The following is a 22,556-nucleotide window of genomic DNA, read 5'->3' as shown; positions in this document are numbered from 1 at the left end:
CAAGGTGGAAGTGAGGTTGGCGATGCTCCGCGGTAAAACATCTTATGTTGATGGATAAAGGAGATGTTAGTGATGCAGCTGATTGGTCTTCCAGAATATTGAACCAACTTGAAAATCAAGTCCTCTTGTTGGAGTTTTTTTGGTGAGGGACTCTGATGCTCAGCTTAGTCGAATTCTATGGAAATAGTAGAAGAGAGTTTTTAGAGAGAGTAGAGTTGTGAGAATAACTTACCTGAGAGTCCTCTGGTTCCCTCCATATAAAGGATGGGTCCTGTCTATTACTGAAATTGACGGGGCATGCAATAACTGCCCAACAATAGCTCTTCATGATGTACAATAATTGCACAATAAAGGCTTCCACATCAGGCACGAGGTAATAACCGCTTTAATCGTGCAATTATGATCGAGTTGGTGTAACTATTGCCAAGATCGTAGCCACATTCAGGATAGGCATCAATAGTCGTCAAATAGTCTTTGATGAGATACGTAGTGTTTCCCTATTGCTTGATCCCAGAATGGTACTTTGGCTATCACCAAAGTTAAGTACTTATAATACTAAGGTTAGGAACTTCAGTTTACCCTGAAGTCAGTAGGTAAATATTCACAATATCACTTGCCCCTACTTTCGAGCCTAAGATTATTTTCTGCTAGGGTGAAGAAGCACTTTTGAACTGACCGAAGTTATACTTGGATATTTTTGGGATCGTGCAAGAAGTTTTGGAAGCAATATTTGCATCGACTGAGATTCTCAAAGTGTCATCATTTTGGTGCAATTTCTTGGGCGTTGATGGAACTTTCGAAAAGATTTGAAATGAGAATTCGAGTGGTATTGTTGCCCAGTTATGTAGCCTAAGAATATGATGAATTGGGTTTTTTAAAATTTACGAACTATATGTGATGTGCAATGGCTAGAATAAATGGCAAACAAAGTATAAATGAAATACACAATACAAACAATCAAAACACCACATATACAAAATATTAATAGTGGTTCGGTGCGAAACCCAGCACGTACATCTACTCCCCAAGCTTCTTACTTGAGAATTTCAATCCACTAATTTTCCACAAATAATTACAATGTCAGATACCATCAACAAAATAATCCTAACTCTTTCCAAGCTAGTCACTCATTTTTTGGGCACGAGCAAGCCTTATACACTATTTCAAGATATGGATCCAAGTTTTAACTCAATCGAAACTTGTCCCCACAAATACAAAGTGATACAATGATTAAACTTTGAATATACAATAAATATAATAAAATCTCCTTAATGAGCAAAAATAAAACCAATTAAAGCTCTTTAGAATTGCCCAAAGAAACCCTTTTGATGTGCACTTTAATTGAGAATCTTTAATGAATACTCTTGAAGTGGTTGTTGAAGTTGTATTGAATATTTCTCACTCAATGAATACTTTTGTGCTTTGAATGCTTTCTCTCTTAATTTTTTTTTTGTTTCTTCACCTTTCGGAAGTCTTCTTATAGAGAATAGGCTGGAGAGTGTATACTAGCCGTTGGATACCATTGGAGAGTGATAAGGATCTATTTCATGTACCTTTTTTGTGCTAAAAAACTAGCTATTATAGTCTGCTAGAATAGAGGGATCGACCTACAGGTCGACTTTTGGTTCAGGGGTTGAACCCTAGTGTGGAGTGATTGATTATACCCCTATTTGATTTTGATGAGCTCAAAGCATTTGAGTATATTTAATGTTGTACTAATGAATTCAATCTAGTGTTTCAGACAAATATATGTGAATTTATCTTTAAGAGCATCGAGCAGAGAAGTGTTTTTTAGATCCTGTTACCGAGTCGACTTTAGAAAGATGCGAATCGACTCCAACGTTTGGTGAGTCGACTCCTAAACATGCCAGAGTCGACTCTCAGAGGAAAGCAGACTGAAAGACAGAAAACCAAACATAGTGACCCTGTGAACGAGTCGACTCCAAGAATACGAGAGTCGACCCCAAGTCAGCCGAGTCGACCCCAATAAAGTGCGAGTTGACTCCGATGCAGTTCAACTCGAAAGACAGAGGATCAGTTTTTCGGTCTCTAAGAGCCGAGTCGACTCCAAGATGATCCGAGTCGACTCGAGAGAGAAATGCAGAAAAATAGATCTCTGAAATCCTGAGAACGAGCCGTCTCCAAAATGACGAGTCATCTCCAGATCTTGGCGAGTCGACTCCAGGGTTGGCCCGAGTCGACTTCGGGTCGGAACAGTACTTTAATTCAAATTCTAAACAGTGGATGAGTCGTCTCCAGTAAAGCATGAGTCGACTTCAGCAACAGCCGAGTCGACTCCAGATCGAGCGAGTCGACTCCGACCCCAATGGATACATTGTCAGATGATGCAGACTGTGCAGAACGGCCACAAATCAATGTCTAACGGCTATTTTTCAAAAGAGACTGTTTAAATAGCCAGAGTAAACAGTAGTAGACATCAAGAGAGCTATTCCATTCAAGTAAAAAGGATTTTCCACCTATCAAGAGTTCTCAAGAGTAAATACAAGCAAAAGAAGGAAGAGGTGCATTCAACTCCATCCGACAAGCACTTTCTTCGCTTTCAAGGCTCTCCTACTGTCCTCAAATCTCCAGTACTTTTCAGAGGAGATTCAGAAATCGAAAAGTCCCAACTTTCCATTCCAAAATCTGTTTGAGGGCTTCTAACCTTTACTTTGCATTTATTGTTTATCACATCTGCTTGTTTAGAAGCTTTTTAAGTGAAATCTCAAACACTACTTTTCTTACTTGATTCAATCAGGAGATTGAATTAAGGGTTGTAAGATTAGTTGGTGAGCCAAAGTTAAAACCAACGGTGTAAGGGTTTGATTGTGATCCCGGAAAAACAATCGAATGGTTCTAGTCGGTAAGCCTGTGAAAACCGACCGAGTTCGTTGTGATCTCGTGAAAACAACAAGTTGGGTTGTGAACTTGTAAAACAATCGGCTGTAATCTAAGGGATTATAGTGAACTCCCAAGTGAAGCTTGGGGAGTGGACGTAGGAGCAAGGGTTAGCTCCGAACCACTATAAACTAGTTTGTGTTTGTATTGGCTGCTGTCCTCTCTCTCTCTCTTCATTCACTTCATCTAGTAACTTAACTAATTTACTTGCAATAGATTTAGTTAATTACTAATCATAGTTTTTAATTGGTCGAGAATTAATACAAACCCAATTCACCCCCCTCTTGGGTTGTCTTCTTGGGCAACAAGTGGTATCAGAGCTGTAGCTCATATATTAAAAGAGTAAAAGATCAAAATGACAACCCCTTTTGGATCTTCTCTTAGCGAGGGGCAATCCACCAATAGGCCTCCATTCTTCAATGGAACTAACTACACCTATTGAAAGGCTAGGATAAGGATATTTATCCAAGCCTAAAGCAATGAATGTACTATTTTGTGCCTTATACCATAATGAATTCAATAGAATCTCTACTTGCAATTCTGCAAAAGAGATATGGGATAGACTTGAAGTGACCCACGAGGGCATGAATCAAGTCAAGGAATCTAAAATAAACATGCTAGTTCATAAGTATGAACTGTTTAAAATGGAATCTAATGAAACCATCACTAGCATGTTCACTAGATTTATTGATATTGTCAACGGCTTAAAAAGCCTTGGCAAAAGTTATACTAACAGTGACCTTGTCAGGAAAATTCTTCGATCTTTACCAAGGTCATGGAAAGCCAAGGTAACGGCGATCCAAGAAGCTAAAGACTTGAACAAACTGTTACTCGAGGAGCTTCTTGGATCTTTCATGACACATAAGCTCACAATGAAGCAACATAGTGAAGAAGAGTCCTCCCACAAGAAAAAGGTAATTGCCCTTAAGTCTACTTTTTCTAACAAGGATCCCTCTTGCAGTAGCAGCAGTGAAGAAGAAGACAATGAGGGAGATGAAGATGAGGCTCTTCTCGTGCGAAAGTTCAAAAGATTCATCAACCGGAAGAAGTCCTTTCATCAGAAGAGAGGTTCCTCAAGTTCCTACAACAAGGACAAAGGTAAGGAAAGAAAAAGTAAGAGAATCGGTTGCTATGAATGCAAGAAGCCGAAACATTTCAGAATCGACTATCCCTTGCTGAAGAAGGGCAGCAAATACAAGAAGAAGAAAGCTCTTGTCACCACTTTGACAGACTCCGATCAATCATCATCATCATCAGATGAGGAACAAGAGGAAAAAGCAAATTTTTGTTTTATGGCAAACGAAAATAAGGTAATATCTGAAACACATTTAGATTTTACCTTTGATGAATTGTATGATGCTTTTAATGAACTAATGGATGAATATAAGACAATAAACCTTAAAAATAAAGAATTGAAACTAACTAATCAATCTTACACTCATAAGTACGATAAGTTAATTAAGGACAAGGACTCTATCATCAAAGAAAACTTAGAACTTAAAACAAGCAATCAATTGCTAACTCAAAAAACTAATACTTTAATTAAAGATAACGAAAGACTAACTAAAGAAGTTTCAGAACTTAAAAACAGTCACCGAACTCTGAAAGATAACTTTACAAAAGATCTAAATTTACTAAAAACAGAAAAACTGAACTTAACAAAAGAACTTGAAAAATATAAACCTATAGTTGAGAAGTTTAGCTTTAGTTCTGAAAAACTAGACATGATTCTTAATAATCAAAGAGCTGTATTTAATAAAGCCGGTTTAGGGTATAAGCCTAACAACAAGCAAAAATTTCTTAAAAACTTTTTTGTAAAAATCGGAAAAAGTAAAACCAAAAATATAACTTGTTTTTGTTGTGGTAAAGTAAGACATATAGCAAATGTATGTAACTACAAAAAAACTGAAGTTAAAAGAATGATTAAAAGGATTTGGATTCCAAAAGGAACCAACATTACAAATCTTGAAGGACCCAAGAAAACTTGGGTACTTAAAACTGTATGATTTTCTTGTGTATGAGTGTCTTGCAGCCAAGATCAACAAACACTGTTGGTACTTGGATAGTGGCTGCTCAAGACACATGACGGGTGACAAGGAGCAATTCTTCACCCTAGAACCTAAAGAGGGAGGCGCGGTGACTTTTGGAGACAACAACCAAGGTCACATCATTGGTATAGGTAAAATACAAATCACTCCTTCAACCTTCGTTGATAATGTACGGTTTGTAGATGGTCTTAAGTATAACTTACTTAGCGTTAGTCAATTATGTGATAGAGGTTTTGATGTTCTGTTTAAGCCATCTTTATCCATCATAACCAACTCAATTGACAATAGCTTAGTATTCAAAGGAATAAGACGTGGCAATGTTTATGTAGTAGATCTTGAAGATCTCGCCAATAATAGCCCGTTGCCTAGTAGCTAGTAATTCTAAAGTCAATGATGCAAGTTGGTTATGGCACCGTAAATTAGGTAATGCAAGTATGGATACAATATTAAAATTAGTTAAAAGAGATTCTGTGATTGGTTTGCCAAAGCTAAAATTTGAGAAAAATAAAATTTGTGAAGCATGTCAATATGGCAAACAATCTAGAAGTTTCTTTAAATCCATAAATTGTGTCTCTACTACTAGACCCCTTGAACTACTTCACATGGATCTTTTTGGACCAACTACAACCACAAGCCTTGGTGGAAATAAGTATGGCCTCGTCATTGTAGATGATTTTTTTAGATACACATGGATCATGTTTTTAGCTCATAAAGATGAAGCATTTTCAGTATTTAAGAAATTTCATAAGGAAGTAACTAACTCAAGAAATGCTTCAGTTATAGCTATTAGTAGTGATCATGGAACGAAATTTGAAAATCATCTATTTGATGAATTCTGTAGTAAAAAGGGGATAACTCATAATTTCTCTGCACCTAGGATACCACAACAAAATGGAGTTGTGGAAACAAAGAATAGAATCCCAGAGAAAATGGCTAGAACCATGTTGTGTGAAAGTAACCTCCCAAAGTATTTTTGGGGAGAAGCCATTAACACATCATGTTATATACTAAATAGAGTTCTATTAAGACCAATTATAAAGAAAACACCTTACGAACTTTGGAGAGATAGAAAGCCCAAAGTAAACTACTTTCATGTGTTTGGATGTAGGTGTTTCATTCATAATAATGGCAAAGATAACTTGGGTAAATTTGATTCCAAATCTGATGAAGGTATCTTTTTGGGATATTCTACATCAAGTAAGGCTTATAGAGTCTTCAACAAAAGAACCCTTGTAATTGAAGAATCCATCCATGTTGTTTTTGATAATTCTAATGATGCTTCCTCCAACAAGAGAGTAGTATTTGATGATGATGCAGGAATAATTGAAGAAAAGATGGATCACATGACTCTACAAGAGGATGAACCCAAGCAAGTTGAAGAAACTACAACAAGCCAGGATGTAATTGCCGAACATAGGCTTACAAAGGCTTGGAGGTATGCTCACGATCATCCTAAAGAATTAATCTTAGATAATCCATCTCAACCTGTTAGAACAAGAGCCTCTCTTAGGAACTTAAATAATCATCTAGCATTTGTTTCACATTTAGAACCTAAAAATATAGAAAAAGCTGAAAGTGATGTAAATTGGATAAATACTATGCAAGAGAAACTTAACCAATTTATAAGAAATAAAGTATGGAACTTAGTTGAAAGACCCACTGAATACTCAATAATAGGAACTAAATGGATATACAAAAATAAACTTGATGAAAATGGAGTTGTGGTTAGGAACAAGGCTAGACTAGTAGCAAAGGGCTATAATCAAGAAGAAGGTATAGATTTTGATGAGACTTTTGCTCCTGTAGCTAGACTTGAGGCAATTAGATTGTTACTAGCATTTGCATATAATAAAGATTTCAAATTATTCCAAATGGATGTAAAAAGTGCCTTCTTGAATAGGTATATTAATGAGGAAGTTTATGTAGAACAACCTTTTGGTTTTGAGAATCATCAATACCCCAATCATGTTTATAAACTAAATAAAGCACTTTATGGCCTAAAACAAGCCCCTAGAGCATGGTATGAAAGACTTAGCAAATTTCTATTAGACCATGAATTTTCTAGAGGAAATGTTGATACAACTCTATTTTTGAAAAAGGAAAACAAAAATATGTTAGTTGTGCAGATTTATGTAGATGATATTATTTTCGGTGCTACTAACACTACAAGAAAAACTATCTTTCCCGACTTTTGTCTGCCGACGCTAAGTAGAAGCGTCGGTAATTTTTTAGGAAGTCTGGCTTCCGCCGACGCTTATAAGCGTCGTCGCAATCGGTAGCTTGGGCCGACGCTTTTAAGCGTCGGCGGAAGCAAAAATTCCTTTTTTTTTATTTTTTTCCTCCCAACGACGCTTTAGAAAGCGTCGTCGGAGGCCATTATCCCCTCCTCCCCTCCTCCCTGCAAATTCCTCTCGATCCCGAACCCATCCAGCCGCCCCCCTCCCCTTCTCTCTCCGCCGCTCGCCCCCTCCCCCCTCCTCTCTACAAATCCCCTCCCCTCTCCCGATCCCTCGACAAGGTCGCCCGCGCCCACTCCCTCTCACTCCTCTCTCGCCCCCATGACCACCTCGTCTACCTCACCTTCTCCGCCCTTGCCCTCCTCAAGCTTCGCCGCCCTGCCGACGCCCTCGCCGAGCTCGACTCCCTCCAACCCCTCCCCACCTCCCCCGACCCCTTCGGCTCCCCTCGCTTCCTCTTCGAGTCCTACCCCCATCTCTGCCCCGGCCGCCAGGGCTCCATGCTCCCATTCTCCCTCTGCCTCCTCTACGCCAGCCTCCCCCAGTCCCTCGGTGATCGCCCCGAAACCCTAGATCGTCTCTATTTCCTCCTCGATTTCGTCCGCTCCAAGAACCGCGACCACCAATGGCCGTCGGAGGAGAAAGACTCCTCCTTCGCCGCCGATCGGTGGCGGAGGAGGGAGGTGCTGGTGATGAGCTCTCTCATCTGCAACCACTTCTGCCACCGCGAGTTCGACGTCGCCCTGGTGCTGATCTGCGATTTGCTGCTCCGATCGCCCTCCGATCCGGTGCTCCTCTCGAGACTGGCCTACATCCAGCTCCAAATTGGGGACCTCGATGGAGCCAACGCTACGTTTGCGAAGGTGGAGGGGTTGAGGAGTGAGGAAATGGGGGTAGAGTTCGAGAATTTGGTGGGGAGGAACCGGGCGCCGGGGTTCTTGGTGGCGAAGGACTTTGCATCGGCGGCGAGGGAGTACGATGAGTGTATCGAGAGAGATCTGGGGGATGTGGTGGCTGTGAACAACAATGTCGCACCGGGCATTTGCGAGGGCTGTGTGCAGAGTGCTTCGGCGGCGGACAATCCAGAAGCGGCAGAGGCGGAGATGGCGGGGATCATGAGGAGGCGACGGCGGCCACGGTGATGGCTTCGGCGGCGGTTTTCTTGGGTATTTTTATATTTTTTTTTCTGTAAAAAAATTTATGTCGACGCTTTAAAGCGTCGCTAATTGAACTGCTTGAGGAATTTTAGCAACGCTTAAAAGCGTCGCTAAAAATAACCTTTAGCGACGCTTTTCAAACGCGTCAGCAATTTTTTTCCACTCCGACATAGCCGACGCTTTGGTGACGCTTTGAAAAGCGTCGGGAAGAAAATTACCCACGCTTATAAGCGTCGGTAAAAGCCTCAAAAAGCGTCACCAAAGCTCCTTTTTCTTGTAGTGTAACAATCGCCTTTGCGAAGAGTTTGCTGAATTAATGCAGAGTGAATTTGAGATGAGCATGATGGGAGAATTGAACTACTTCCTTGGACTTCAAATCAAACAATCCAAAGAAGGTATTTTCATCAATCAAGCTAAATACATCAAGAAAATGCTAAAGAAGTTTGATATGGATGGAAACAAGTCAATTGGCACCTCCATAAGCTCATCTTGCAAACTAGACAAAGATGAATCAGGTAAATCAGTAGATCAAAAGCTGTATAGAGGTATGATAGGATCTTTACTATATCTTACATCAAGTAGACCTGATATCATGCTTAGTGTATGCATGTGTGCTAGATATCAATCTAATCCTAAGGAATCACACCTAATTGCAGTTAAGAGAATTTTTAAATATCTCATAGGAACAAAAAACATAGGTCTATGGTACTCTAAAGAATCAAGCATAAACTTAATAGGGTACACTGATTCAGACTTCGCTGGTTGTAAACTTGATAGAAAAAGCACCAGCGGATCTTGTCAATTTTTAGGAGAAAACCTAATTTCATGGTTTAGCAAGAAACAAAACTCGGTTGTACTATCTACGGCTGAAGCCGAATATGTTGCTGCCGGAAGTTGTTGTGCTCAAATTTTATGTAATGCTTGAATTTGTTTGCACTGATGATCAACTTGCTGATATCTTCACAAAATCCTTAAGTAAAGATCGATTTTATATTCTTAGAAGAGGGTTAGGAGTGATTGATCCATTCTTGTGATACTCCCCTCTAATTCATTGATTTTGATGATTAGCTTATGTTGGACATAGGATTTCTTGTCTATGATCATCAAATCAGTCCTTAAGTCTTAAATATTTTCCTATCTCTCACAAGTGCACGGAATTAACTAAGTTTTTGGTTATGTGCCAGAGTTCGAGTCGACTCGCGCATTTCAGGAGTCGACTCGCGGTCGAGTCGACTCGCGTCTTACTGGAGTCGACTCGAGGTCGGAAATCTGATTTTAACCCTAATCGAAATGTTTTTTCTTCACTTCTATTTTCGGCCGCCATTGTTCCAAAACCCTAGAGTCGTCTCCGACCTCGTCTCCGACCCATTTTAGGTCCTTTCCCTCGAGTTTTCTTCCATTTTTCTTGTCCATTCCTCGGTTTTTAGGTCAAAATGCCTAGAAAAGCCGTTGTCCCGAGCCGGAAGAGACCTCTCTCCGCGAGCGGCGCCGAGCGACGGTCCAAGGCACGAAACGAACCCGTGAGGCCACCACCTCCGGTTCCTTCCCTGCCTAGGCCGGTTCCCTCGCGTTCGTGCGCCGGGAAGGTAGTCTCTACCGGGAGGAAAGTCAACTTTGACTTCCTCTCCCGGAAAGGGTTCACCTTAGGGCATCACCTTAGGGCTCAGGGCTTAGAGTTCTTCAATTCATTAGACCTCCCTACCTACCCAGGGTTAGTTAGGAAATTTTATGGGATTCTCGCACGAGGTAGCGGTGGTATCCAGGGAACCGTAGCGGGTGTCCCTATTTTTATCTCAGAGGACTTCATTGCTCGAATCCTCCATCTCTCCCGAGAGGGAATTTTTTCCACTCATCTCCATGATAGGACAGAGGCCCTTACGACCATCTTAGGGAGCCCACCTCAATCCCCTATAGAGGAGGTATTTGCAAATCAGCTTTCGGCTGAAATGCGGCTTCTCCTAAGTATCATTTCTAGGACTCTCTTCCCCAAAACTGGTAGGTTTGACTTCATCTCTGAGAGAGACCTAGCACTGATGTTCCACATTCTCCAAGACACTCCCATCAACTTTCCCAAACTCATCGACAAATATATCTGTGAACCCCTAGATAAACCTAGGTTGAGTCTCCCATATGGCATGCTTTTCACACTTATTTTTAGGGAGTTAGAGGTACCTATCCCTAAAAAAGAACCCACACGCTCCCTTAGGTTCACTGATCACATAGGTGAGGGGACTCTCCACAGAATGGGGTTCCATAAAGTCGAGAATGTTTGGGTTAGGAAAATATCTTCATCCACACCATCCGACCCTACCACTCATCACTCACCTAGTCCTGACCATGACCAGGACCACTACACAGCTCCTCCCACCTTTCCTTCCACTTCTGGTCCTTCATTCCCATCTACTTCAGCTGGACCATCTACAGCTCCACCACCTCAGCAACCTTTAGAAGTCCGGATCAGCACTGAGCAGTTCCGGGAGATAAGACAGGAGATTGTGAGGGAGCTGAGAGATGATTTATTGAGAGAGCTCCGAGGTCCACTGAGTGCTCCCTCCACTGACGTCGTTCCCTCCATAGCAGCAGTGTCCAAGATGGTAGCAGACCTGAAGGAGGAAATGTACAACATAAGGAGTCTAGTCCAAGGTCAATACTGGAGCCTTAGTGATATAAAGGATGACACGAGGAATATGCGAAATAGCATCAGGAAAGAGCTGGGTAGCCAAAGTCAAGGTACGGAAAGGCTTGCAAATGCCTTAATATCCAAACTTGACGCTACTCAGAAAAGTGTGACCCAGCTCACTGCGATACAGTCTAGGGCCACCTCGGAGATCATCGAACAACTAGGGAACGTATCTGAGGGGATAAGCTTGGTCATGAAACATACTAGACTGAGTACGGGAGCCACATCCTCCACTACTAAAAAACCCTAGTGTATTTTTTTTTGATTTTATGATGTACAGTCCCTTGAGGACTTTTTCTGTTATGTATTTACATTTGTACTCAATTTGACTTTAATACAATGAATAGAAATTTTCTTTCAAAACTATGCAAATTGACTTCTTATCTTTTTCTGTGTTTTGTGCCTTTTTGCTATGATGACAAAAAGGAAGAGAAAATATGATGATTTGAAATGTAAAGGAAATCACTAAAAAGAAAATCCTTAAAGCAAAAAATAATTTGTTCTTAGTGGATTCAATACCTCGAGGCTCATTATCTCTCTATTGGGGCTCCTCAAGGAGTAATCTCCAGAATCTATTCAAGGAATATTCAGAGATTAATTGAATCATACTCAAGAACAAATTATCAGATTTTTCCTCTGAAAGTAAGAATTTAAGCTCAATAGTCTCGAAAACTTAAACAAAATTGAATGCACATGTTGAGGGGGAGAATCTGAAATCTTAGGAAAGCAAATTCATTAGTCACATATAAGCCAAACAATTGATTGCATGATTTGAAGGCTTATATAATTCCAAATGAAAGGGGAAGCTTTAATTTCAGGATTTACTGTTTCATACCTTTCAATTTTGGATAAATTAAATGACTAGACATTTGAATTCATTTCAAAACTTTACAATAAATCACCTGTTGGTTGAGCAATTCACTTTACAAATACTCAATGTTTTGTCATCATCAAAAAGGGGGAGATTGTGGAGTGATTGATTATACCCCTATTTGATTTTGATGAGCTCAAAATATTTGAATATATTTAATGTTGTACTAATGAATTCAATCTAGTGTTTCAGGCAAATATATGTGAATTTATCTTTAAGAGCATCGAGCTTTGGTTCAAAGTCATTTGGCTAAGTTTTGAACTCAATTAAGCCAAAGTCTGAAGCTCGAGTCGACTCCAGAAGATTGCGAGTCGACTCTAAGTGTTTCAGAGGTTTCGGTACACTACGAGTCGACTCCGACTGAGAACAGACAGAAGGACAGAAAGATGAATTTTAGATCCTGTCACCGAGTCGACTCCGAAGATTTTGAATCGACTCCGATGCTTGCTGAGTCAACTCCCGAAGGTTCCGAGTCGACTTCAGAGAATAACAGACAGAAAGATAGAGAAGTGTTTTCTAGACCCTGTTACCGAGTCGACTCCAGAAGGATGCGAGTGGACTCCAACGTTTGGTGAGTCGACTCCTAAACATGCCAGAGTCGACTCTCAGAGGAAAGCAGACTGAAAGGCAGAAAACCAAACATAGTGACCCTGTGAACGAGTCGACTCCGACAATACGAGAGTCGACCCCAAGTCAGCCGAGTCGACCCCAACAAAGTGCAAGTCGACTCCGAGGCAGTTCAACTCGAAAGACAGAGGATCAGTTTTTCGGTCTCTGAGAGCCGAGTCAACTCCAAGATGATCCGAGTCGACTCGAGAGAGAAATGCAGAAAAATAAATCTCTGGAATCCTGAGAACGAGCCGTCTCCAAAATGTTGAGTCATCTCCAGATCTTGGCGAGTCGACTCCAGGGTTGGCCCGAGTCGACTCCGGGTCGGGACAATACTTTAATTCAAATCCTGAATAGTGGGCGAGTCGTCTCCAGTAAAGCATGAGTCGACTCCAGCAATAGCCGAGTCGACTCCAGATCGAGCGAGTCGACTCCGACCCCAACGGATACATTGTCAGGTGATGCAGACTGTGCAGAACGGCCATAAATCAATATCTTGTTGGGGTATGTGGAGACCATTAGTAATGAAGAGAATTGAAGGAGAATCAATTCTGCATAATTCTGTCTGGCGGACTGTCGGAGTCGACTCGAGCTACAGTCGAGTCGACTCGGGAACAGTCGAGTCGACTCGGGAACAGTCGACTCGACCCGGGAGGAGAAAGGCCAGAAGACCGAGAAAACCATGTTTCTGTCTGGACTGTCAGAATCGACTCGAGCTACAGTCGAGTCGACTCGAAGCATCGTCGAGTCGACTCGAGCTACAGTCGAGTCGACCCTAGATCGTGCCAGTTTTGTCCAGACGTGCCAGAGTCGACTCGAACCACAGCCGAGTCGACTCGGGCTCGCGGAAAATCGTACGGACGATTTTTTTTTGGTGTTTTTTGGTAGCATTTCGACGGCTATGATCATCTGAAGGTCTTGAGACTATATATAGGACTCATGAGAGCCCTAGGAGTAGTGAGATTCAAGGATATTTTGAGAGAGACTCTTGTTTTTGTGCGGCTAGGGTTATAAAGAAGAAGAGGATTGGGATCCTACTTCTTGTGCAAAGGGATTCTATGTGAATCTCTTGTAGAGCGATCGCGTGTGATCGTTCGGGTGTGTGCTATCTCTGTAATCTGTTCATCCTAATTGAGATTTGGAGCGGTGGAGGACGTAGGCTACTTGTAGCCGAATCTCGTTACATCTTTGTGTTTGCTTTGCTATTTTCTTCCTATTTCTTCTTCCTTTGGTTTGATAATCCGCTGCGGTGCTCAAGTGTTTTACCCTATTGATACCACGGGGTAATCTTTTGCCCTTCGTAGCGGAAGGGAAGCGGTGATCCTTGAGTCCGGTGTCGAGGGAGCGAGAGAGTGCTTATCCGTTTGCTTCTCTCTTTGCTTGTCCGACGTTGGTGGTTGTACCGGTGTGAGTGGGTTCCGGTGCAGGTCGCCGCCAACAAGTGGTATCAGAGCTATTGGTATTCTACAATGGCGGATGAAGGGAAGTTGCGAATTGAGAAGTTCAATGGCACGAACTTCGAATTTTGGAAGATGCAAATAGAGGATTATCTTTACCAGAGGTAATACCAGAAGGATCTCTATTTACCTCTTGGAGGTAGAGCGAAGAAACCAGAGAAGATGTCCGATGAAGACTGGAAGGTCCTCGATCGGAAGACGCTCGGCACCATTAGATTGTCACTTGCATCCCAAGTGGCATTCAACATCAAAAACGAGAAGATGACGATGGAGTTGATGGCAATATTGTCGCGGATGTACGAGAAACCCTCAGCATCAAACAAGGTATTTCTCATGAAGAGGTTGTTTAATCTTCGTATGAAAAATGGCGGCAGCGTAGCAGAATACCTCAATGAGTTCAATGGACTCACGGCCCAGTTGGAGTCAGTGGAGATTAGTTTTGACGATGAGATTCGGGCATTGCTAATCCTCTCCGGACTGCCTGATAGCTAGGAGGGCCTGGTGATGGCGGTGAGCAACTCTTCGGCGACGGGGAAGTTGATCTTTGATGACGTTGTGGGAGTGCTTCTGAGTGAAGAAGCAAGAAGAAAATCTTCTGGAGCTACGGAGTCGTCTGGAAGTGCACTAAACATCTCTAACCGGGGAAGACAAAAGAAGGACGGTCGATTTCGAAGCGACTCGAAGTCGAGATCCAGCAGGTCTCGAGCACCTCAGAACAAGGGAGCGAAGTGCTGGAACTGCGGGAAGATGGGGCACTTTAGGAGGGACTGCAAATCTCCTAAAGGGAAGCAAGGCGACCACACCGAAGGAGTCAGCAAGGATCTGGCAAATCTTGCTGAAAACGGTGACATGGATGCCCTCGTTCTATCTTTATCTACCGGTGACGAGTCTTGGGTGATAGACTCGGGCGCATCTTTCCATGCTACATCCCAACGGAAGCTTCTTGGAGGATATGAGAAGGGAGACTTCGACAAAGTCTACTTAGGGGATGGAGAGCCTTGCACCATACAAGGAAGGGGAAGCGCGGAAGTGAAGTTGATTTCTGGATCTTCACTTGAGCTTGAGGACGTACGGCACGTGCCTCAACTGCAGAGGAATCTGATTTCTGTTGGACAGTTGGCGAGCCAGGGGTACAAGACTATTTTCACAGTTGATCAGTGGAAGATATCCAGAGGTTCGTTGATGGTGGCTAGTGGCAAGAAGGTTGGGACACTTTATATCGCCAACGGCACGGAAAACTCTATTGGAGTTGCTGCAGCAGATGTGGATGCCAAGTTATGGCATTGCAGACTTGGGCACATGAGTTATCAGGGACTGGAGGTGATGCACCAGTTGGGAAAGCTGCAGGGTCTCAGGAGTGTTGAGGTGGACTTCTATGAGGATTGTATTCTCGGAAGGCAGAAGCGTGTTTCATTCAACAAAGAAGGTAAACCTCGGAAGCAAGAAAAGCTAGATCTCGTGCACACGGACGTGTGGGGGCCTGCACCGGTTTCTTCCATTGGTGGATCTCAGTACTATGTTACTTTTATTGATGATGCTACCAGGAAGCTTTGGGTGTTCTTCTTGAAGCACAAGTCAGATGTATTTGGGGTCTTTAGGAGATGGCAGGCAATGGTAGAACTCGAGACAGGAAGGAGGTTAAAATGCCTGAGATCAGACAACGGTGGTGAGTATTGTAGCAGGGAGTTTGAGGACTACTGTGCAGAGGCTGGGATCGTCAGGCAGAGGATAGTTCCAGGGACACCATAACAAAATGGAGTTGCTGAAAGGATGAACAGAACAATTAATGAGCGTGCCAGGAGTATGAGGATACATGCTGGATTGCCACAGCAGTTTTGGGCGGAAGCAGTTAACACTGCTGCCTACTTGATCAACAGAGGGCCATCAAAGAAACTTGAATTTGGAATTCCTGAGGAAGCATGGACAGCGAAGAAGATTGATTTGGCGCACTTACGAGTATTCGATTGTACCAGTTATGTCCATGTTGATTCCAATCAAAGAAGCAAACTAGACGCCAAATCAAAGAAGTGCATTTTCGTTGGATACGGAGGTCAACAGTTTGGGTATCAGTTTTGGGATCCCGAACACAGGAAGATCATTCGTAGTAATGATGTGGTATTTAATGAGAAAATGCAGCAGAGCACTGAATCAGAAACAAAACCTATTGAGCCGTGTTTTGTGGATCCTGAAGAGGAGTCTACAAATTCTGGTCAGAAGACTCAGTCAGAGCAAGAACCAAAAGTATTGGCACCCTCTCCACAACTAAGAAGGTCCACTCGTAGTACTCATGGGAAGCCTCCTCAAAGGTATGATAGGACTCTTAGTTATTTGCTGCTCACAGATAATGGCGAACCTGAATGCTTCACGGAGGCATTGGAGGTTGATACCAGGAAGGAGTGGGAGTTGGCCATGGATGATGAGATGGAGTCATTGGAGCAGAATCAAACGTGGGATTTGGTGGATCTGCCCAAGGGGAAGAAAGCACTGTCAAACAAATGGGTTTACAGGCTGAAGGAAGAGCAGAATGGGAAGAAACGGTACAAGGCCAGGCTGGTTGTAAAAGAATTTCAGCAGAGAGCAGGTATCGACTTCACGGAGATCTTTTCTCCTGTAGTCAAGATGAGTTCTATTCGGGCGGTGCTGAGCATGGTGGCAGTAGAGAATCTTCACTTAGAGCAGCTTGATGTGAAGACAGCTTTTCTTCACGGAGATCTCGATGAGGAGATATATATGCAGCAGCCGGAGGGATACATTGCAGCTGGCACGGGTGACTTGGTTTGCAAATTGAAGAAAAGCCTCTATGGTTTGAAACAGGCACCCAGGCAATGGTATCTCAAGTTCGATAGTTACATGCTTGAGATAGGATACAGGAGATGTCAGGAGGATCACTGTTGCTACTTCCGGGACTTCGGTACATCTTATATTATCTTGCTATTATATGTTGATGACATGTTTGTTGCAGGAGCTAGCATGCATGAGATTGCAAAATTGAAGCTGAAGCTGTCAAGAAAATTTGCAATGAAGGATCTAGGAGCAGCGAAACAGATCCTTGGGATGCGGATCAGCAGAGATAGGTCTAAACATATCCTCAGACTATCTCAGGCGGAGTACATCAGCCGAGTTCTCAAGAGATTCTGCATGGAGGGTGCCAAACCTGTTGGCACACCACTAGGTGCCCACTTAAAGCTTTCAAAAGGACAAAGTCCGAAGACGCGGGTGGAGGAGCTCAATATGTCAAAAATCCCGTATGCATCGGCGGTGGGGAGCTTGATGTACGCTATGGTCTGTACGAGACCTGACATTGCTCAAGCAGTGGGAGTTGTGAGTCGCTTTATGAGCTGCCCAGGCTTGGAGCATTGGCGTGCGGTCAAATGGATACTGAGGTATCTGAGAGGCACGGAGTACATGTCATTGTGCTATGGAGGTTCTGAGATCCGGTTACAGGGCTTTGTGGACTCAGAAATGGCAGGGGACTTGGACGGCAGGAGGAGCACGACAGGGTACTTGTTCACCTTGGGCAGTAGAGCCGTCAGTTGGATTTCCAGGTTGCAACCAGTTGTTGCATTGTCGACTACGGAGTCGGAGTATGTGGCAGCCACAGAGGCGTGCAAAGAACTAATATGGCTTCAGGGCTTGATGAAGGAGCTTGGGAAGGAGCAGAAGGATTGCATGTTATATTCAGATAGTCAAAGTGCAATTCATCTGGCAAAGAATTCAGCTTTCCATTCAAGGACGAAGCATATTGACATACGGTACCACTTTGTGAGGTCATTGCTCGAGCAGGGACTCGTCAAGTTGGAGAAGATTCATACAAGTTAGAATCCTGCAGATATGTTGACGAAGGTCGTCACGGTGGAGAAGCTGAGGAGTTGTTCAGCTTCTGCTGGTCTTCATACTTAAAGACGTTGAGGAGGCATCGTACCTATCTCACTAGGATGATTCAGTTTCAGTGGGAGCACAGAGGAGAGCCAAGTAACAAGAGGATATACCCAAGGTCTCCAAGTGGGAGATTGTTGGGGTATGTGGAGACCATTGGTGATCAAGAGAATTGAAGGAGAATCAATTCTGCATAATTCTGTCTGGCGGACTGTCGGAGTCGACTCGAGCTATAGTCGAGTCGACTCGGGAACAGTCGAGTCGACTCGGGAACAGTCGAGTCGACCCGGGAGGAGAAAGGCCAGAAGATCGAGAAAACCATGTTTCTGTCTGGACTGTCAGAGTCGACTCGAGCTACAGTCGAGTCGACTCGAAGCATCGTCGAGTCGACTCGAGCTACAGTCGAGTCGACCCTAGATCGTGCCAGTTTTGTCCAGACGTGCCAGAGTCGACTCGAACCACAGCCGAGTCGACTCGGGCTCGCGGAAAATCGTACGGACGATTTTCTTTTGGTGTTTTTTGGTAGCGTTTCGACGGCTATGATCATCTGAAGGTCTTGAGACTATATATAGGACTCATGAGAGCCCTAGGAGTAGTGAGATTCAAGGATATTTTGAGAGAGACTCTTGTTTTTGTGCGGCTAGGGTTATAGAGAAGAAGAGGATTGGGATCCTACTTCTTGTGCAAAGGGATTCTGTGTGAATCTCTTGTAGAGCGATCGCGTGTGATCGTTCGGGTGTGTGCTATCTCTGTAATCTGTTCATCCTAATTGAGATTTGGAGTGGTGGAGGACGTAGGCTACTTGTAGCCGAACCTCGTTACATCTTTGTGTTTACTTTGCTATTTTCTTCCTATTTCTTCTTCCTTTGGTTTGATAATCCGCTGCGGTGCTCAAGTGTTTTACCCTATTGATACCACGGGATAATCTTTTGCCCTTCGTAGTGGAAGCGAAGCGGTGATCCTTGAGTCCGGTGTCGAGGGAGCGAGAGAGTGCTTATCCGTTTGCTTCTCTCTTTACTTGTCCGACGTTGGTGGCTGTACCGGTGTGAGTGGGTTCCGGTGCAGGTCGCTGCCAACATGTCTAACGGCTATTTTTCAAAAGAGACTATTTAAATAGCCAAAGTAAACAATAATAGACATCAAGAGAGCTATTCCATTCAAGTAAAAAGGATTTTCCACCTATCAAAAGTTCTCAAGAGTAAATACAAGCAAAAGAAGGAAGAGGTGCATTCAACTCCATCCGACAAGCACTTCCTTCGCTTTCAAGGCTCTCCTACTGTCCTCAAATCTCCAGTACTTTCCAGAGGAGACCCAGAAATCGAGAAGCCCCAACTTCCCATTCCAAAATCTGTTTGAGGGCTTCTAACCTTTACTTTGCATTTATTGTTTATCACATCTGCTTGTTTAGAAGCTTTCTAAGTGAAATCCCAAACACTTTTTTTTACTTGATTCAATCAGGAGATTGAATCAAGGGTTGTAAGGTTAGTTGGTGAGCCGAAGTTAAAACCAACGGTGTAAGGGTTTGATTGTGATCCTGGAAAAACAATTGGGTGGTTCTAGTCGGTGAGCCTATGAAAACCGCCCGAGTTCGTTGTGATCTCGCGAAAACAACAAGTTGGGTTGTGAACTTGTAAAACAACCGGCTGTAATCCAAGAGATTATAGTGAACTCCCAAGTGAAGCTTGGGGAGTGGACGTAGGAGCAAGGATTAGCTCCGAACCACTATAAACTGGTTTGTGTTTGTATTGGCTGCTGTCCTCTCTCTCTCTTCATTCACTTCATCTAGTAACTTAACTAATTTACTTGCAACAGATTTAGTTAATTACTAATCATAGTTTTTAATTGGTCGAGAATTAATCCAAACCCAATTCATCCCCCCTCTTGGGTTGTCATCTTGGGCAACACCTAGGGTGACTCTTGAAGAGACCAGAAAATCCATGTGAAAAGCATGTCAAGCGGCTCCCAATATTTTTTCCTTATCAGCATATGGAGTTCCATTGACTCTTATTTTGCAATCTTGTGATAGTAAAATTTGGGTTACGAATTGTATATCTTGACTCAAGATATTCTTCTCTTCGGAAAATCTGTGATTTGAAGTAAGTCTATATATTAAATTCAAAATGCAAACCTTTATGACAAAAATTTGTGGGCATAGATGCTAAATTTTGAGCTATGACGGTTGCGAAAAATATAGTGGAAGTCCAACGCAAAGAAATAGTATTGGAACAACGTCAAATCCGATGACGCCATGATATTTAGAATCTTTGAATATTACATTACATGTTTTCATTATATTTTAATTATAAGTTGTGGCAAACATGGAATGAGACAAATTTTCCGGGTAATCACATCAAGAAAATTCTATTGCTGACATATTTATTTATTTTATGCTAGACAATTAGACAGTTGCTGTAAATCATGAAAATGTAGAAGAAAACATTGAGTTAATGGGCAACCACATTATTTTTCTAGAGGGGCAGAACAAGGGGATCAAGAGACTGCGCTAATTATAGCAGTTATTTACGAATATGATTACAGACAATATAATTGGGATGTACAAAAAGAAAACATATCCATAAACTGTACAGAATAGTTAATTTTTGCATAGCTAATGAATACTACCTTTTGGTAGTAAGTACAAATCCAGTATATTTCTTTGGATACTTTTCCTCTATTAGGCTTCTCTTATCAACAACAATCAAAAAGAAACATATCTTACAAATTTAAGCAGAATAATAATAAATAATAAGACTAATTATCCAATTTCCTTTCTATACATGCCTATCTTTATACCTCTTCAATTAGTTGATCTTTCTTTGACATCTTTTTAGATAAAAGTTATGAATCTATATAAAACCCAGCAAATTGGACCCGGTCCACTTGATCGGCCAGTCACTTTGGCCCCCCTCCAAAAAAAAGGCATATAACACGCATGTGCCTGGAGAGAAGAAGACTTCCGATAGGAGTCTTCTTCCTTCCCAAGATGGTCGGACGGAATCCGCCTCCAAGTCGGATTCCGGTCACGGCCAAGCTCGGATTCTGGTCGCGGCCAAGCTCCTCATCCCTCTTCCACTTCATCGGAGAACCCAACCGTCATCGAATTCCTCTTTGATTTCTTTCGCGGCCGTCGACCGTGTCCATGTCGTTGCCATGGCCAACCGTCGCCAGGAACTAGGTAAAGACCCAGTCCGCCTTGAGCCACCCTCTCTTTCTTTCAGATTATGTGGAGCCTCGATGTCGGCTGATGATCTCCAGATTTCGGGCAAAAAGGGGATGCTCTACTTTTCCTATTTTCGAAAACCGACCTTGTTTTCTTCTGATTCCAACTGCCTCCATCGCCGTTGCTTGTCGTCGGAGGCTTACCTTGAATCCTCATGGTGGTTGGAAGATGTGGTTGGAGTTCTGGCCACCAGGATGCGTTGGCTTCATAGTTCAAGGGGCCGGAAAACCTAATTTTTGCTTTTAATGTTGTCGGCCGCCAGTCGTTGCCGGCCGCCGGTCCATGTCGGGCGCTGGTCGACGCCGACTGTTGGGGGGAAAACCCAAGTCATGCCAGAAAGGCGCTCGACCAGGGAGCGCCGACCAGAAAGGCGCTCGACCAGGGAGCGCCGACCAGAAAGGCGCGCGACCAGAGAGCGCCGACCAGAGAGGCGCCCGGCCAGGGAGCGCCGACCAGAATGGCGCCCGACCTCACAACGCTCATGCTGAAGGCACCCCGCTGAGCAACTGGCTCGGCTCGGCACCCGTGCCGAGCCCATGCCTTCCCAAATATCCAACTCTCGCCTAATCCTCTAGAGGATCTGACAACCAGATACCCAACTCCACCGTACTCTGTTAGTGTCCTCAAGCCATTAAGGCACGTGACCTCCGCAGGCCTTCGGCACGCCCTATCATTAATGCGTGTGACCCCTGCGGACCTCCGATGCACTCAACCATTAAATGAACACGGCTCAAGATGATCTCCGGATCACTGGACCATCAAAACATATGGCTCTCTCTGATCACTGGTTCACTCAGCAATCAATGCACTTGCTATCTACGAACCCCAGGCCCACCACGGCCGGCGGTTCAACCACTCCAACAGGTCCGATCAACCATGACAGTTCGCTGACTCCGGTCTGATCCGGTCTTATTCTCCACAACGCCATTAATGAGCATGATCGTGCCCAATTATCACAAAAAAGACAATTTACCCTGTCACCTCTCAGGTAACATAATATCCTTCTATAAAAGAAAACCTGGGGGGAAAAGAAAAAACGGACACACACAGGAACAAACATTCTCCTCTTTTATTCCACTCATATACTAGCCCCCCTCTAACTTAAGCATCGGAGGGCCGGCGCCGGAGATCCCGGCCACCGGCTTTCTTGCAGGATCTTCCAGAAGGACGCCACCAGCCGGCGCGCCGTCACCCACTGTTCCAGCAGCGGAGCTCCTCCCCTCTCGGCTCACGGTCGCCCCCGGGTCCAATTTTCAGCAACAGTTGGTGCTAGAGGAAGGGTCCGAGTTGCGGCCATGAAACTGAGAAGTAAGGGGGCTTCCAATGCCTCTTGACGTCCTCCACCCAGTCCTGGACACTCTGTCCAGAACTCGCCACCTCCGGCCGAGTCAACTCAAGTTCGGCCGGAGCAGTTCGATGCCCTGGTGCAACAAGTGCAGGCCTTGGCCACCGCTGTCCAAAGCTTGCAACCCAGGGGCATCCCGACGGCACCGCTCCCTCCGG

General features: G+C 43.6%; 1 protein-coding gene across 1 annotated transcript; it reads left to right on the top strand.

Moving 5' to 3' along the window:
* Window positions 1-787: 787 nt before the first annotated feature.
* Window positions 788-8,339, top strand: LOC148699701 (uncharacterized). The gene is made up of 2 exons (XM_088712876.2): window positions 788-826; window positions 7,465-8,339. The coding sequence occupies exons 1-2, from the start codon at window positions 788-790 to the stop codon at window positions 8,323-8,325; spliced, it is 900 nt and encodes a 299-aa protein (XP_088569002.2). The 3' UTR covers window positions 8,326-8,339.
* Window positions 8,340-22,556: the final 14,217 nt, after the last annotated feature.

This window comes from Phoenix dactylifera, chromosome 16, assembly GCF_051530095.1.
Source record: "Phoenix dactylifera cultivar Ajwa chromosome 16, Ajwa_hap1_PhDact_Kaust_v1.1, whole genome shotgun sequence".
NCBI lineage: Eukaryota > Viridiplantae > Streptophyta > Magnoliopsida > Arecales > Arecaceae > Phoenix > Phoenix dactylifera.
Note: the sequence above shows the minus strand (reverse complement) of the source record. Positions and strands in the feature narration are given on the sequence as shown.

What these genes read in the sequence shown, in the direction of transcription:
- LOC148699701 (XM_088712876.2), top strand. Translation starts at nt 788, where the DNA reads ATGGAACTTTCGAAAAGATTTGAAATGAGAATTCGAGTG. An exon ending in TTGAAATGAGAATTCGAGTG is followed by an intron (nt 827 to 7,464) that starts GTATTGTTGCCC and finishes TCCCTCGACAAG; the next exon opens with GTCGCCCGCGCCCACTCCCT.